Source organism: Cynocephalus volans, chromosome 5 (assembly GCF_027409185.1).
Source record: "Cynocephalus volans isolate mCynVol1 chromosome 5, mCynVol1.pri, whole genome shotgun sequence".
NCBI classification, from domain to species: domain Eukaryota; kingdom Metazoa; phylum Chordata; class Mammalia; order Dermoptera; family Cynocephalidae; genus Cynocephalus; species Cynocephalus volans.
This window is the reverse complement of record NC_084464.1, coordinates 136,740,898-136,753,688: the sequence shown is the minus strand read 5'-3', so window position 1 is coordinate 136,753,688 and position 12,791 is coordinate 136,740,898. Positions and strand designations below refer to the sequence as shown.

General features: G+C 34.9%; 1 protein-coding gene across 1 annotated transcript in view; it reads left to right on the top strand.

The window, feature by feature from the left end:
- The window catches only part of MAP7 (microtubule associated protein 7), a 159,933-nt gene that overhangs the window by 115,954 nt on the left and 31,188 nt on the right, over positions 1 to 12,791 (top strand). Inside the window, exons 4-6 of the mRNA XM_063096798.1 lie at positions 2,589 to 2,752; positions 3,583 to 3,700; positions 7,651 to 7,761. Coding sequence (XP_062952868.1) covers positions 2,589 to 2,752; positions 3,583 to 3,700; positions 7,651 to 7,761 — 393 coding nt within the window. The remainder of the gene's footprint in view (positions 1 to 2,588; positions 2,753 to 3,582; positions 3,701 to 7,650; positions 7,762 to 12,791) is intronic.

Here is a 12,791-nt window from a genome sequence, read left to right as displayed (position 1 = left end):
AGGAGGAAGGCCAAATAGGATATTAAGGCCAAGCAGGATTTTAGGAATCAGGAGAGTTTAAATTTAATGAAGAAATAGAGAGTCACAAATATTCAAGAACAAGAAAGACTGATGAAGACATTATTTAAGAAAAATTATTCTGTGGATTAACTCTTATTTTGCAAATTTTTTCTTACTAGCTTTTTGATATTTTCTTAATATTTAATAAACATCTTTATTTCTTATTTTCTTGGCTTCTAGATCTCTTATAGGAAAAGAATATATTATGTTTGGGGACATAAATGTTCTCAAAGAATCTGAAATTTTCTTTGAAAAGGTATATAAAAGTCAAAGACTATATAGTTTGAAGGCTAAAAGTTAGGAAATGAATTTTTCATTCCATATATCTACGGGTCTCAGGGTACAAATCTGTTTCTTTCTTCTGCCTCTGACCTTTATACATTGTTGGTAGGAGTATAAATTGATATGACCTCCACAGAGACAGTATATCTATCAATATCTATCAAAATTTAAAATGTGTATTCCCTTTGATTCAGCAATTCTACTTTTATGTGGATATGCTCATACATCTGCATGGAGATTTATGATAGTACAGTGGTGTTACACAAGGTCTGAATTAGTAAAATACTACAAACAACTTAGATACTATCAATCAATAGGTATCTGGTTATATAAAATAAGGTACTTAGATAATGAAATACTATGTAGCCATCAAAAAGGATTGTTAGATTCATGTCTCGTGTTGATGTGGAACGATCTCTAAGATATATTTTAAGTGAAAAAAGCAACATGCAGAATAGTAGGTATACTGTGGCATAGTATTTGTTTTAAAAAATGAAAGTAAAATATAAGAGGGTCTAAGGTTAGAGAACGATGATCAGGTCACTTTTTAATGTTTTGTACTGCTTAAGCTTTGAAAAAATCTATGTAAGTCTGCCTTTTTTAATCAATTAAAATGTATATTATCATTAAAAGTCTGCAGGTAAGGTATTCCTATATAGAAAATAAAAAAGGTATTATGAGCATGAGCGCATGTGATCAAACTAGGTTTGTCTTAAAGTGTCAGAATTAGGTTCTTTGTTAACTTTTAAAGTGTGTTCTCATGGTGGCTTTAGTCATTCAGTAAATATTTATTGAGCACATACTATGTGCTTTCTCTTGAAGTAAATTTTTATCTTGGGCCTGAGAATTTCTTTAGGATAATGGGCTTTTAAAATTGGTATGAACCTTGAAAATCAATTTCCTAATTTTAGGCAAGAGAAAACTGAATTCCACTTGGACTTGTCTGAGGTCTCAGTACCCGTTAGCAGCAGAGCTTTGGAGTGCCAGTCCCAGTTCTCTCCACACACCACCCTGAGTGATACCAGAAGGACAGGCACACCTGGAATTTGTCCTTGTCCCTTTCCTTCCACTAAAGAAGGCAATTCAGATATGGTTCAGTAGATTTATCTCCTCAAATGACTAACTTTGGCTGGTTAGCTCATTTGGCTAGAGCATGGGGCTGATAACACCAAGGTCCAGGTGTTATCAAAATACACACATACATACAAAACAGCTGCCCCAAAATACACACATACATACAAACATAGCTAATTAACTTTGGAAAGATTTAATGGTATCAGAAATGCAGAATCTTTAATATTAAAGATTTAGAGGAAACTGAAATGTTCCAAATTTCCACGTTTTCTCTTAAAGGGTAACATTTTAATTTATATGCTGTGTAGCATCTTCAGTGAGGTGTATGCTCTAAGTTTTGTTTGGACACTTTTGCCTACAGTGTTAATAACTATATTGATTACCACAGCTGAAAGAAGCATCACATTAAAGAAAATAGCTTTGTGGGACATATTTTCTCCTAAAATGAGGAAGGAACATGCATTATATAAAAAATTCAGCTTTCAATAGGGTTGTCTTTTATCTAACTGGAGTGTGAGCTCCTCAGACACAGGACACTGGTTAGGTGGTCCTTCACCTCGCTTGACTGACTCAGTGTGATATACCTGGGGGGCATTTTATACATCTCTTATCAATGAATTACTTTCTCCCCAAATTTTTGTGAATACTTACGGCGAACCAATGCTGTGTTGAAAGAAATGTAATCACAGGCTGGAAGAACTCACATTTTTAAAAAAGACAGAGACATAATGAAAAAATATATATATATGTATATATATATATATAATTTTTTTTAAAAAGACAGACAGATGGTACTATTGATTTTGAGGACATCATATCAATATGATGGATTGAGACATCATATCAGGATTGAGACAGAGCATGTGGTTTATATTGAGATGAGAGCATTTGGTTTTATGCCTTATTCTGTACCAAACTAGGGGGCTGTATGGGTTCCCAAAGAGTAGGATTCAGTGTGTTATCTTCAACTTCATTGTTAGCATATCAAATTATGCTAAAAAATTAACAATAGTACTTTTTTTCCCAGAAATTTGAGGAAAGCAAAGACCATGCTTGGTTAATCCAAAGTGAAAGAATCCATGTTTGTGAACTGTGGACCACTTAATACAGCCCTACCTATTCAAGTTTTAAACCTACCTGTATTTGATTACCCTCTATTTTTCTCCCTGAAGCTGCAAGAGAAATCATCTGGTTAGAAAAAGAAGAGCGAGCCAGGCAGTACTATGAAAAGCACCTGGAGGAACGGAAGAAGAAGTTGGAGGAGCAGAGGCTGAAGGAGGAGCGGAGGAGGGCTGCTGTGGAGGAAAAGCGAAGGCAGAGGCTGGAGGAAGACAAGGTGACACGCCCCCCGGGGCAGAATGTCGAGGTTCCTCTATTTCAGAAACACAGCAGACTTCCTGTGAAACTTTCCACTCAGGTGCCAGGATGCACACAGCACAGTGGTTGTGGAGTAATCAGTTTTACAGTAGCCACCATTCTAGGGAGGTGGGAGTGTGGTAGGCAGGTAGAGAATGGGCTCATATTATCATTGCCACAGAAACTTTAAAAGCCCATTTCTGTGGTCAAAACCTATGACTTATTAATGTTCAATTCGTCCAGACAGAAGTAGTGAGACCACTCCAAGTAACTGGGTTTCTGTAGGGCTTTACCATTTACCAACATTTTCACATAGAGTATCTCATTTAACCCTTACTCAACCCTTGGGTTTTATTTATCAGTTTTTTCAAAAATGGAAATTTAGACCCAGAGTAGGTAAGTTACATGAGGTTGTACAATTCAATAAGTCATGGGGTCAGAATTACCCATATTCTCATATTATCAACTCCAGTTTTTGAAAACAGTACCATGTGTGTTAAGCATCAATTTAAGCTAACACCTGCGCCGTGTTTATGTGTGTTGATGAAAGCATCACACACCGGTAGTAAGGGTCATTTATTTGAGTGCCTGCTATACACCAAGGGCTTTATGAACTGGGCCCTAATGGTTTTAATAACCTCCCATATTGTTATTATTCCTGCCTTAAGATAAGGTGTAGACATTAGGAAGTAGATTAGGAGTAGCAAGGTGGAAATGTCAGTAGTAGCCCTCACTCCACTCTGCCCCACGTTGAAGAAGCTTCAAACAAACAGGTTGGATCTAATCATTGGCTCCTCTGTTCCATGTAAGGAACGCCATGAAGCTGTTGTACGGCGTACAATGGAAAGGAGCCAGAAGCCAAGACAGAAGTATAACCGGTGGTCATGGGGCGGCCCCATGCATGGGAGCTCCAGCATCCACAGTGCAGGTAAAGAGACAGTGACCACTTTCAAAATCTGCCCCCTTTTTCCAGGACAGTAAAAGTGCATTTGCTTCATTTTTCTAAATCTATGTTTGCAAAACAAAAATCCTCCTTAAATAATTAAACTACAATTAAACTCCATTGTTTGAGGATAAGAGGGTGATGGAGATAAGAAGATAAGATTCTCTTTCCCTTAACACAGGCTTCGTCTGTGTTGCAGAATTCCTTAAAGAGAGAAATTTACATAGTGTTTCTAAATAAACATGCTAGTTTCAACTCTATATTATTTTAGTAATTCACTTTCATAGTGTTTCTAAATAAACATGCTAGTTTCAACTCTATATTATTTTAGTAATTCACTTTCATAAGGGTTTCAGGATTATAGAATATGTTAACCATATTTTAGTTAATCAGTTTTAGATTTTTCTCTGGAAGAATCATAGTAAGAGTGAAATTAGTACTATAAGCAAAATCAAAATATAAAATCCATATTGTGTATTCTGACCCTAAAGTCAGCAATGCAACACTAATGCTCTGTAAGAAAATATGCAGGTTTCATAAGCTAGAAATAGTTGTAGATGTCTAAGCTATTTCTTTCTTCTTGAATGGGCATAAAACCATACTGAAATTTGGACCTAGTGAAAGGCTTTATTTTTGTACTGTAAATTCAATACACCTTGAATTATACATAGTGTGTGAGTTCTTTTTCATTTGTTTGAGTCCAGTTAACTTTTTTTTAATTTACTTTGAAAAATCATTGTCTTACATTCTGTTCCCAGGTGGTTTTGTTGAATCATCATTCACCTTTCTCGATTTAGCAGGCCTGGACCACCACTTGACAACTTTTGGTGGTACTAGAAAATCTGGTACAGACATCGCTGTGATTGCTGATTGCCTGCCCTGTAGCTAGCACCTCAAGCCTAGGGCCAGTTCGTCAATAGCTAAACCATCACCACCTTAGTCATAATGCATGCTTAATATCCTATTGCATAGACCTAGATCTGGGATCGGCACAGTGTTTCTTAAGTGTGGTAGTGTGACTCAGGTGACTTAAAGGTGTTGAAATAACATAATTACATCTTTGATCAGTTTGGATAAACCCTTTAAAAGATGTTTTTCAGCTAAAAACTGACCTGGGATCAAAGCACATCCAGTTCAGCTTCTTTTCCCCCTAATCAATACTGCGGTTGCAACTTTTAGTTTTAATCTAAACTACTATGGATTTTTGTTTGTTTGTTTGCTCTGTTCTCCTTTATCCCTAACATTCTATGTATCGTCTATAAACCCTTTATTATAAAGAAATCTAAAGAGTATCAACACAACTTTCTTTCTTATGGCAGTGAACCAAATTCAAAAGCATTTTTTTTTCTTGGCTCTCCATGACCCAGTGGTATTTGATAGAGCACATATCAACTGTGATCATAAGGATCATATGTGATCATATGTGATGTTTCATTCTAGGAGTAGTTTAAGGATCATATGTGATCATATGTGATGTTTCATTCTAGGGGTAGTTTTATATCATATGAGTACAATCCATGCAGAAAAGCTGTTATGGCATATATGTTTATAACCTTATTTTTCTTTCACTTCGCTTTATTCTTTACATGTATGTGGCAGAAATGTACTCTGTTACAGATTGGCAAACATTTATGAGGGGAAGTAAAGTTGTTCAGCCTTAATTCTTTGCTTCCATGCTCAGAGTTTAATATGTGACTTTTATTACTGCCACTCAAAACAAGAGAAACCAGTGTTGCATTTTTAAGTTGTTGGATAAAATCCATTTTTATAAGGGCTGTGAATTAGAGAAAATTGCTAGTATACTAGAAGAGAGAAGTTTGTTTGAAAGTAATTAGAATTTGCCTAAATTCTCAAAGATCAGTATATGATCTTCTGTGATCTTGAGAGTGGGAACCAGTCTTATTCATTTTGGATACCCTTTACTTCACAATACCTGACGTATGATGGGTACCCATTCGATGTTTGCTGAGCAACAAACAGATCTTAGAAACTGTCTATGTTAAAATTAGTGTCTTGTCCAACTGCTCACACATTAACTAGCACTGGTCTGTAAAACTTTATACTTTAAAACTGTTTCCTCATAAATCTTTTTGTGAATTTGTGTATTGTTCAGTGGGAAAAAGAAATTAATAAAACCTATCTCTGGTTAGAACTCAGTGTTATAATACTAAGGTCAGGGGTTCAGATCCCCATACCACCCAGCTACCAAAAAAATAAAAAATAAAATAAGTAAAAATTATCTCATGTTTTAAATAATATAACAAATTCTTGTTATACCTCTATAATTTTAACCACCTTTGGCAGATTTAGATGTTTTACTATTCCCAGTTTTGTTTTGTTTTTTTTTTTGGATGGGAAGACCTACCTAGTCTAGCTCATTTTCCCACTTACTCTGAAATAGAACTAAATTTTTTAATAACCTATGGAACATCTGCCTAAAGACAGGCCTGCATGTAGACACAATTTTCCCCCAACTAAAGCCTAATATGTAAAGCAATATCAGAAAATGTATTGCTGTAAAATCATCTGGAAATGACATTTGTTATCCTTCCTGGTGTTCTGTACCTCTCATTTCATTATTAGGATGTTCCTTTTGATGTTTTACCCTAAATCTTTTTCTTTATGTTAGGATTGCCCTGAAAGTCCATCAGTTAAGTATAAATGTAAGTCACAAAAGTGGTCTTTTTTAAAAATAATAAAATTGTTTCAACCATAAAAATGAATCCCCCCCCAAAAAATAAAATAAAATAAAAATGAATCCCAGTTGAAGATAGAAATGTCTGATGTTAATGGAAGATTTGCTTATTACCAGTGCACTATAAATAATAGTCAAAAGTGGTTATTCTGTGGGAAAAAGTTCACTGCAAAATTTTTACTGCCAAGGTTAGTTAGACCACTGGGAACTGAATATTTTTGTTTTGGTTTTATAAGCAGCTAACAATAGAAAATAAAACAAAATACTACAAAACGCCTTTAACTTTGGCTATTATAGACCAGAACATCCACCTGCCTCCTAGGTAAATATAATAATGAGATTTTTAGACTCATTATATGCAGTTTTATTCAGGGAACATTATTTATTCTAATGAGCATGATTACAACTTGGTTCCACTGTACCCATAAACTACCAGAGCTGATTTTGGCCTTTTATATGGCTATTTCCCTTCTAATTTGAAATTTAGAAATTATTCTAAAATTACTGCAGGATGAACAATGATATTATTCCTAAACTTATAAAGAATTATGATTTTATATTGCTGTCAGTTTTGTTGGGCAAGTTTGTGCACTGATTCTATATTTGTAAGCCACCCTAAACTCATAGGCACAGAGCTGTAGTTATTAGTAGATGTTTAAAAAAGAAAGGTTGTAGTGGCCATCCTTTCCACACTTAGAGTGTTCGTTTTTCTTTCTTTTTTTTAAAAAAATCTACTCTTCTGTAATGAACTTTAATGCCCTGGGTATAATTACTCTATAAGCAAAGTTATCAGCAAATACACAGAGCCCAGTGTTCTTTTTATTCCAGTACTGGCATTCTATTTTACCAGCAGTGGCCGTCCCTGTTCTTCCTACTTTTGGAAATGATGAAGGCATTCAGTTTTATGGTCCTCTCTTTGTTTCATAATCCGCCTCCATTATTTCAGGAGCCCTTCCCTGGCCTTCCTTTTGTCTTCCTCCACTTGTATTATAACAATATCCTAGAATTTCCATGGCTGACAGCTGGTAAACTGAGTATTTATTCTGTCCCATAAAAGTATGAATTTTATTTCTAGCCTTTAAGTTACCTATAAAATGTCCACTTAGAAAACTGTGCTATCATGAAAGATCTAGAAATAGAGCTGAAAGCATCCAATCCTAGTTTTTCCTTCCATCAGTAAACTAGGACATTGCACTCCTGCATGCTGGCTGTCAATTAGCATTATCTCCATTTGTTTTAGATCCAGACAGGCGGTCAGTTTCCACCATGAATCTTTCGAAACATGTTGATCCCGTCATTAGCAAGCGGCTCTCCTCCTCATCTGCAACTTTACTAAATTCTCCAGATAGAGGTACAGTCAAAAGGAAAACAAAAAAAGTGTTCTGTTATATACCTAATGCTTTTTTTTCTGGGTGTTTACAGATAAAAATAAGCATCTGAAGTTGCTTTCCCTACGTTTCTTAAATAGGAAGAAAAAAACTTCAGAGTAAAAAAGCAATAAACGGCTGAGCAGCATTTTCCTTGCGACAAGAGCATTTCTCATTTTAGAACTTGGCTGAATGGTTGCATTTAGCAGTGACGAAAGCGGTGCTCCTCTCAACTTTTTAGTAAATGAGTTTACAGCTCCAGAAATCACCCACTTATCCACCAACATGCAAATAATCTTTGTTACGAACATTTCTTTTACTTTAATCATATTGTCTTTGGCTTTTCATCTGTACTTTGGGAATTCCAGGCTCCACCTTTCTAAAAAAAAAAAAAAAAAAACTTTAAGTGATTCATGTTGGTAGATTTTATTTTGTCAATGTATTTCTCATTTAACCAAACATTTCTAACTGCGTTTCTTATGTGTGTGATTCGTTTTTCTGTGTTCATTCATTTACTCTTGAGGGATTTGGCCATCTTCAAGAATATCATCATCATTACAACCTTCTGAAAAGTTTAATAATCATAGTCCTCCAGTTAACATCTTATTTGCATTTTGAGTTTTATTCATTCCATGGATTTACAGTACATGAATGTTGAGTTGTTTATAAAGTAAAAGTTTTATTTTACATATATTATAGACAGAAAAATCAAGCTTTTAAGATAAGCTACTTGTTTTACATAACTAAGATGATTTTAAATAAAACCAAAGAATTATTGTGCAATATAAAAGCACATACTCTTTAAAAGTAACAAATTATAGTTACTTTGAGTACTTTATTAAGAAACTGATTGGGAAAGTTTCGGTGTTTATAAACTTTAAAAAGAATTTAATGTGTGCACGTCCTGTATGTGCGTATGTGTATTTGTATATTTTGTATTGTATAAAAGTTGTTATGGTGTCATTGTAATGTACAATATTATGTGAGTGTTGATGTTATTTATGACTAATCTCTTAAAGCAGTAAATGTTTGAACAACTTCCTATTCTTGCCTTTCAACCAAAACCATTCCTTTTTTAACCTAATTTGTCTAAATCATTGATATGAGACATATAGTCAAATTAGGGGCCTTTCATATGTTAAAGTATTATGAATTATATTTCTTTATTTTCAAACCTATTCCCTTAATATGAGATAAAATATAGCATGTAAATGCTGTACTTACAGTTGTTTGTTCAATTTTCTTTGGAATTTGTCACTTAGCACTTTAATTTTATACTTTTGTGAACCTGAGTCTGAGACAAACTACGATTAGGATTTTATAGTACTTTTAAGTTATACCTTGCTTACTGCCTCCTACAGTCCCATGGCTGAAATTAGGGTGAGGGTGGAAGTGAGTAGATGGGCACTAAGCTGAACCAGTATCCTGTCCACACTACTGTGGAATGACAATGCTAAATCGTCTGTATCAATTATAAGATGTTTTATGGACTCTGCATGATAGTCCTTAATTGGATATGAAATAATATGATCTTAGAACTGAGAAAGATCTGTTGGATGGATCCTCTACTCCAGTTGGGGTTATAGAGTCCCTAAGAGGTCAAGAACCTAACTTAATATCCTACAGGCTAATTGTTGCAGATGAGGGACTAGAACAAAGATCACCAGCTGCTCACTGCATCCTCAGTTCTTTCTTTCCTTAGCTCAACTCTGACTCCGAGCATTCTTCCCTTGGTAAGGTTAGAAGTGGAGAGTTAGGATACTGGGGTGAAAGGAAGTTCAATAACCAATTCATAGCTGGAGCAAGGAGACTGCCCCTTGAATCATAGTGCAAGCCTAGAAAATTGAATACTAAGCTGGACTAATAGGACAGGGACAAGAGCACTAAATTTGAGAGTTCTGCTTCTTTGTCCCTTTATGAAAAGAACCGTGAACCAATTCCTCGTCTAATAGGCCAGTTCAGCCTCAACAGAGCTCCCATACAGTCCAAGGCAAATTTTTTTTTTTTTTTTAAGATAGGCAAAATCATCAATAGGGTAGTGAGAGGCTTAGGCCTTTTAGTAAGAAAAGAAATTCTTCTGAATTTGAATTTCTCTAACTTAGAAATTTAAGTAATTCAGTTTATTTTCTTTTCTGCTGTTTTTAAGTGTTTGTTATGCCTTATTATCTCATTAGAAAGCATTCGTATCGGATTATTAAATTAGAGGCTTTTATAGACAAATCTGCTAACATTTGTTAATATATCATTACTAGATTGAGTTTTCTCAGTCCTATGGCCTAGGCCTTAAAACTGATATTAAATTGAGGCTCTGATACCATCAGGGCTAACATTCAGCTGGAATGCATCTAAACAGCTCACTGATTATAAAAAATACTGAAATATTTCCATATCACTTGGTAAATAGCAACTTCCTCAGCCTTCCAAAGCTAATGGAGGCCAGTCATTAGCTCTGTCCCTGTGCCCTACCAGTTTTAAAATATTTTGGTTATTATATCTGAATATGATGCTACATGCACCAATAAAATTGCCTGGGTTAAAGGAAACCTCGATTATTAAAGGTTTCTATAATTGCTGCAACAGAGAGAATGTTGCATTAAAAATGCATAGTATTATCTTTAAGCTCCCTGCTTAACCAGCCTTCTCTGAAGAAAGAGCAATAGGGAGAAGAGTAAGAATGAAGTTGCCTAATCTTTGCTTAAAATTAGTCAATACATTTTTTTCCCTAAAATCGATATCAGGGCACACTGTGGTGGACTCCAAATTGAATTCTGCCCATAGATTTGTTCTATTTTACATGAGCAGTGTTTTTTGTAATTGTTTTAGTTTGAATTAATTGCCAACATTTAAAATATGGAAGGTTTCATATAACATCTAGATTTTCTGCTTCTAATAAAAAAATCAGGATCTGATTCTTGCCTGATTTCTGTATGGCACCCATTACCTGAAACCGAATAGTGATTTCATGCCTACAAGAGGAACTGGTAGGTAGTGCAGATATCCATAATGTTTAGCCAAGGTCACTTATCTCTGTTAACCTGCATGGCCTCTAGAGGCCTTTGAGTTTTCCTCCCCCCTTTGGGTGGTCTATCACAGGAACTGTCCTTATCTCATTTTTTTTAAGTGCTTAAATAGGATTAGTAGCATAGAATTGTCCCATGAAAGTTAATACATCTTCCTTCAGCTTTTCCAACTTAAACTCAAGGTACTCTAGGTGAAACAAAACAAAACAAAAACAATGAACTAAACTCTCCTTTACTAACCAGTTTTCTTATGGAAGATATCTGTCTTGGTCAGGGCACAGTTGAATGTGGTAGGAGTTGAAACATGTTTCTCCTAGCAAAATCCTTCGTATACAATGTCAGGAGGTATAAAACAAATCTTTTTGAATTTGTTTTACATGCAAATTAAAGTGGGTTTTTAATGATCTTCATTTGAGGCAAATTCTTTGGTGGATGCCTTAAAGACTTGTAGAAATGAAGTAATTGAACTTCTTAAAGGAGAAAAGAAAAGAGAGTTATCTTTTCAATGATAACTCTTCCCTGCATTTCTAAGCCACAGTCATCCTACAGTTTCCCTAAGGAAAGGAAACAGTCATCTCTCTTCCCTTTCTCCCCTTTCTCATCTATTGAAAATACAGTTCCACTGGAGATTGTCAGTTGATCCTAATTACTTTTTCCCCACTTGATTTTATTCTATCAATGTGTTGTAATTTTAAATTGTGTTACATTCTGTTATACTCATTGTTACTATACTCATACTGCCATACAGTAGTTTTTATAGTTTTTATAGTAGTTATCCCATGGTGCTTTCTATAACTATTGCAGTAGTTTTTATTAACGTCTTAATGTCAGATAATGTTTAATTTAACCACGAAGACTCTGCTAATAAACAGAAAATCTAATAAATGTTTCACTTGTTCTTAAATTCACCAGAGCCTTGATCAAATAGCTACTCTTTAAAGTCAGATAATTAAGGTACTTTTTGGAAGTACCAAATAAGAGCAAATATTTTGTATTAAAATATTTTTCGATATGTGGCTTTTATTAACTAAAACTAATTTTATAGAATTTAAATGACAGTCCTTTAAAATATGACATGTGCAAGATTGTTATAAGAACACCCACTGCAGAGGCAGTGGGGACTCACACCTGCTGTTTGTGTAGCAGAACAGAAGCAGCCTTGTCAAAGTCTGGCCAGTTAGCTCAGTTAGTTAGAGTGCAGCCTTATGACACCAAGGGCACAGGCTCAGAGCCCCATTCTGGCTAGCCACTAAAACAACAACAACAACAAAAAAAACCAAAACAGTGGCCTTATCAGGTTTAGAGAGTTTTAAAGACTTTTATAGGTGACTTAGGAGCATATTCTAAAATAGCAGCATGTGATAAGTTTAATTTAGTGATATTTGTAGGATTTTACAAGCTTCCTTAACTGGTATTTTTGGAAAATAGCTTCTATGTTTTCATAGGCTATCACTGGAAGGCGATCACAATGTAAGCAAAGTGATTAATTTATAATTGCATGTATTTCCTAAGTGGCCTTGCCAAGCCCTATTGTAGTTTGGGACCATACATCACTGCATTATTTTAAATTTATTTTCTAGTTTCTTCAGGCACCTACTAGTAATCTCCAAGATTATGTTTATACTGGATTTTGGCTTTTCTGTTTAATTTTATCTTGCTTCAGGCTTAGTCTCATTCTGCCAAAATATTTACATTGTTGCCAAAACAGGAACCTAAAAGAGCCTGGCTTGTTAAATAGGTCCAAAAAAAAAAAAAAAAAAATCCCATACAGAACTTTGCATGAGTGTATTCTTTCATTTTATTATATCCAATTTTTGCCCCACCTCCATTTGCCCAAGCAGCATTTCATGGAGATCTAGCATAATTTAATGGGGGCCCTTTCTGTCTTTCATATAAATCCAGTCTTCCATTAGCCTGCCAACGCCTCCATTGGGGAGTATTATTCAAGGTACTTAGGAAGCCCTTTGGCTGAGATGTGTGCCATCAACCCACCC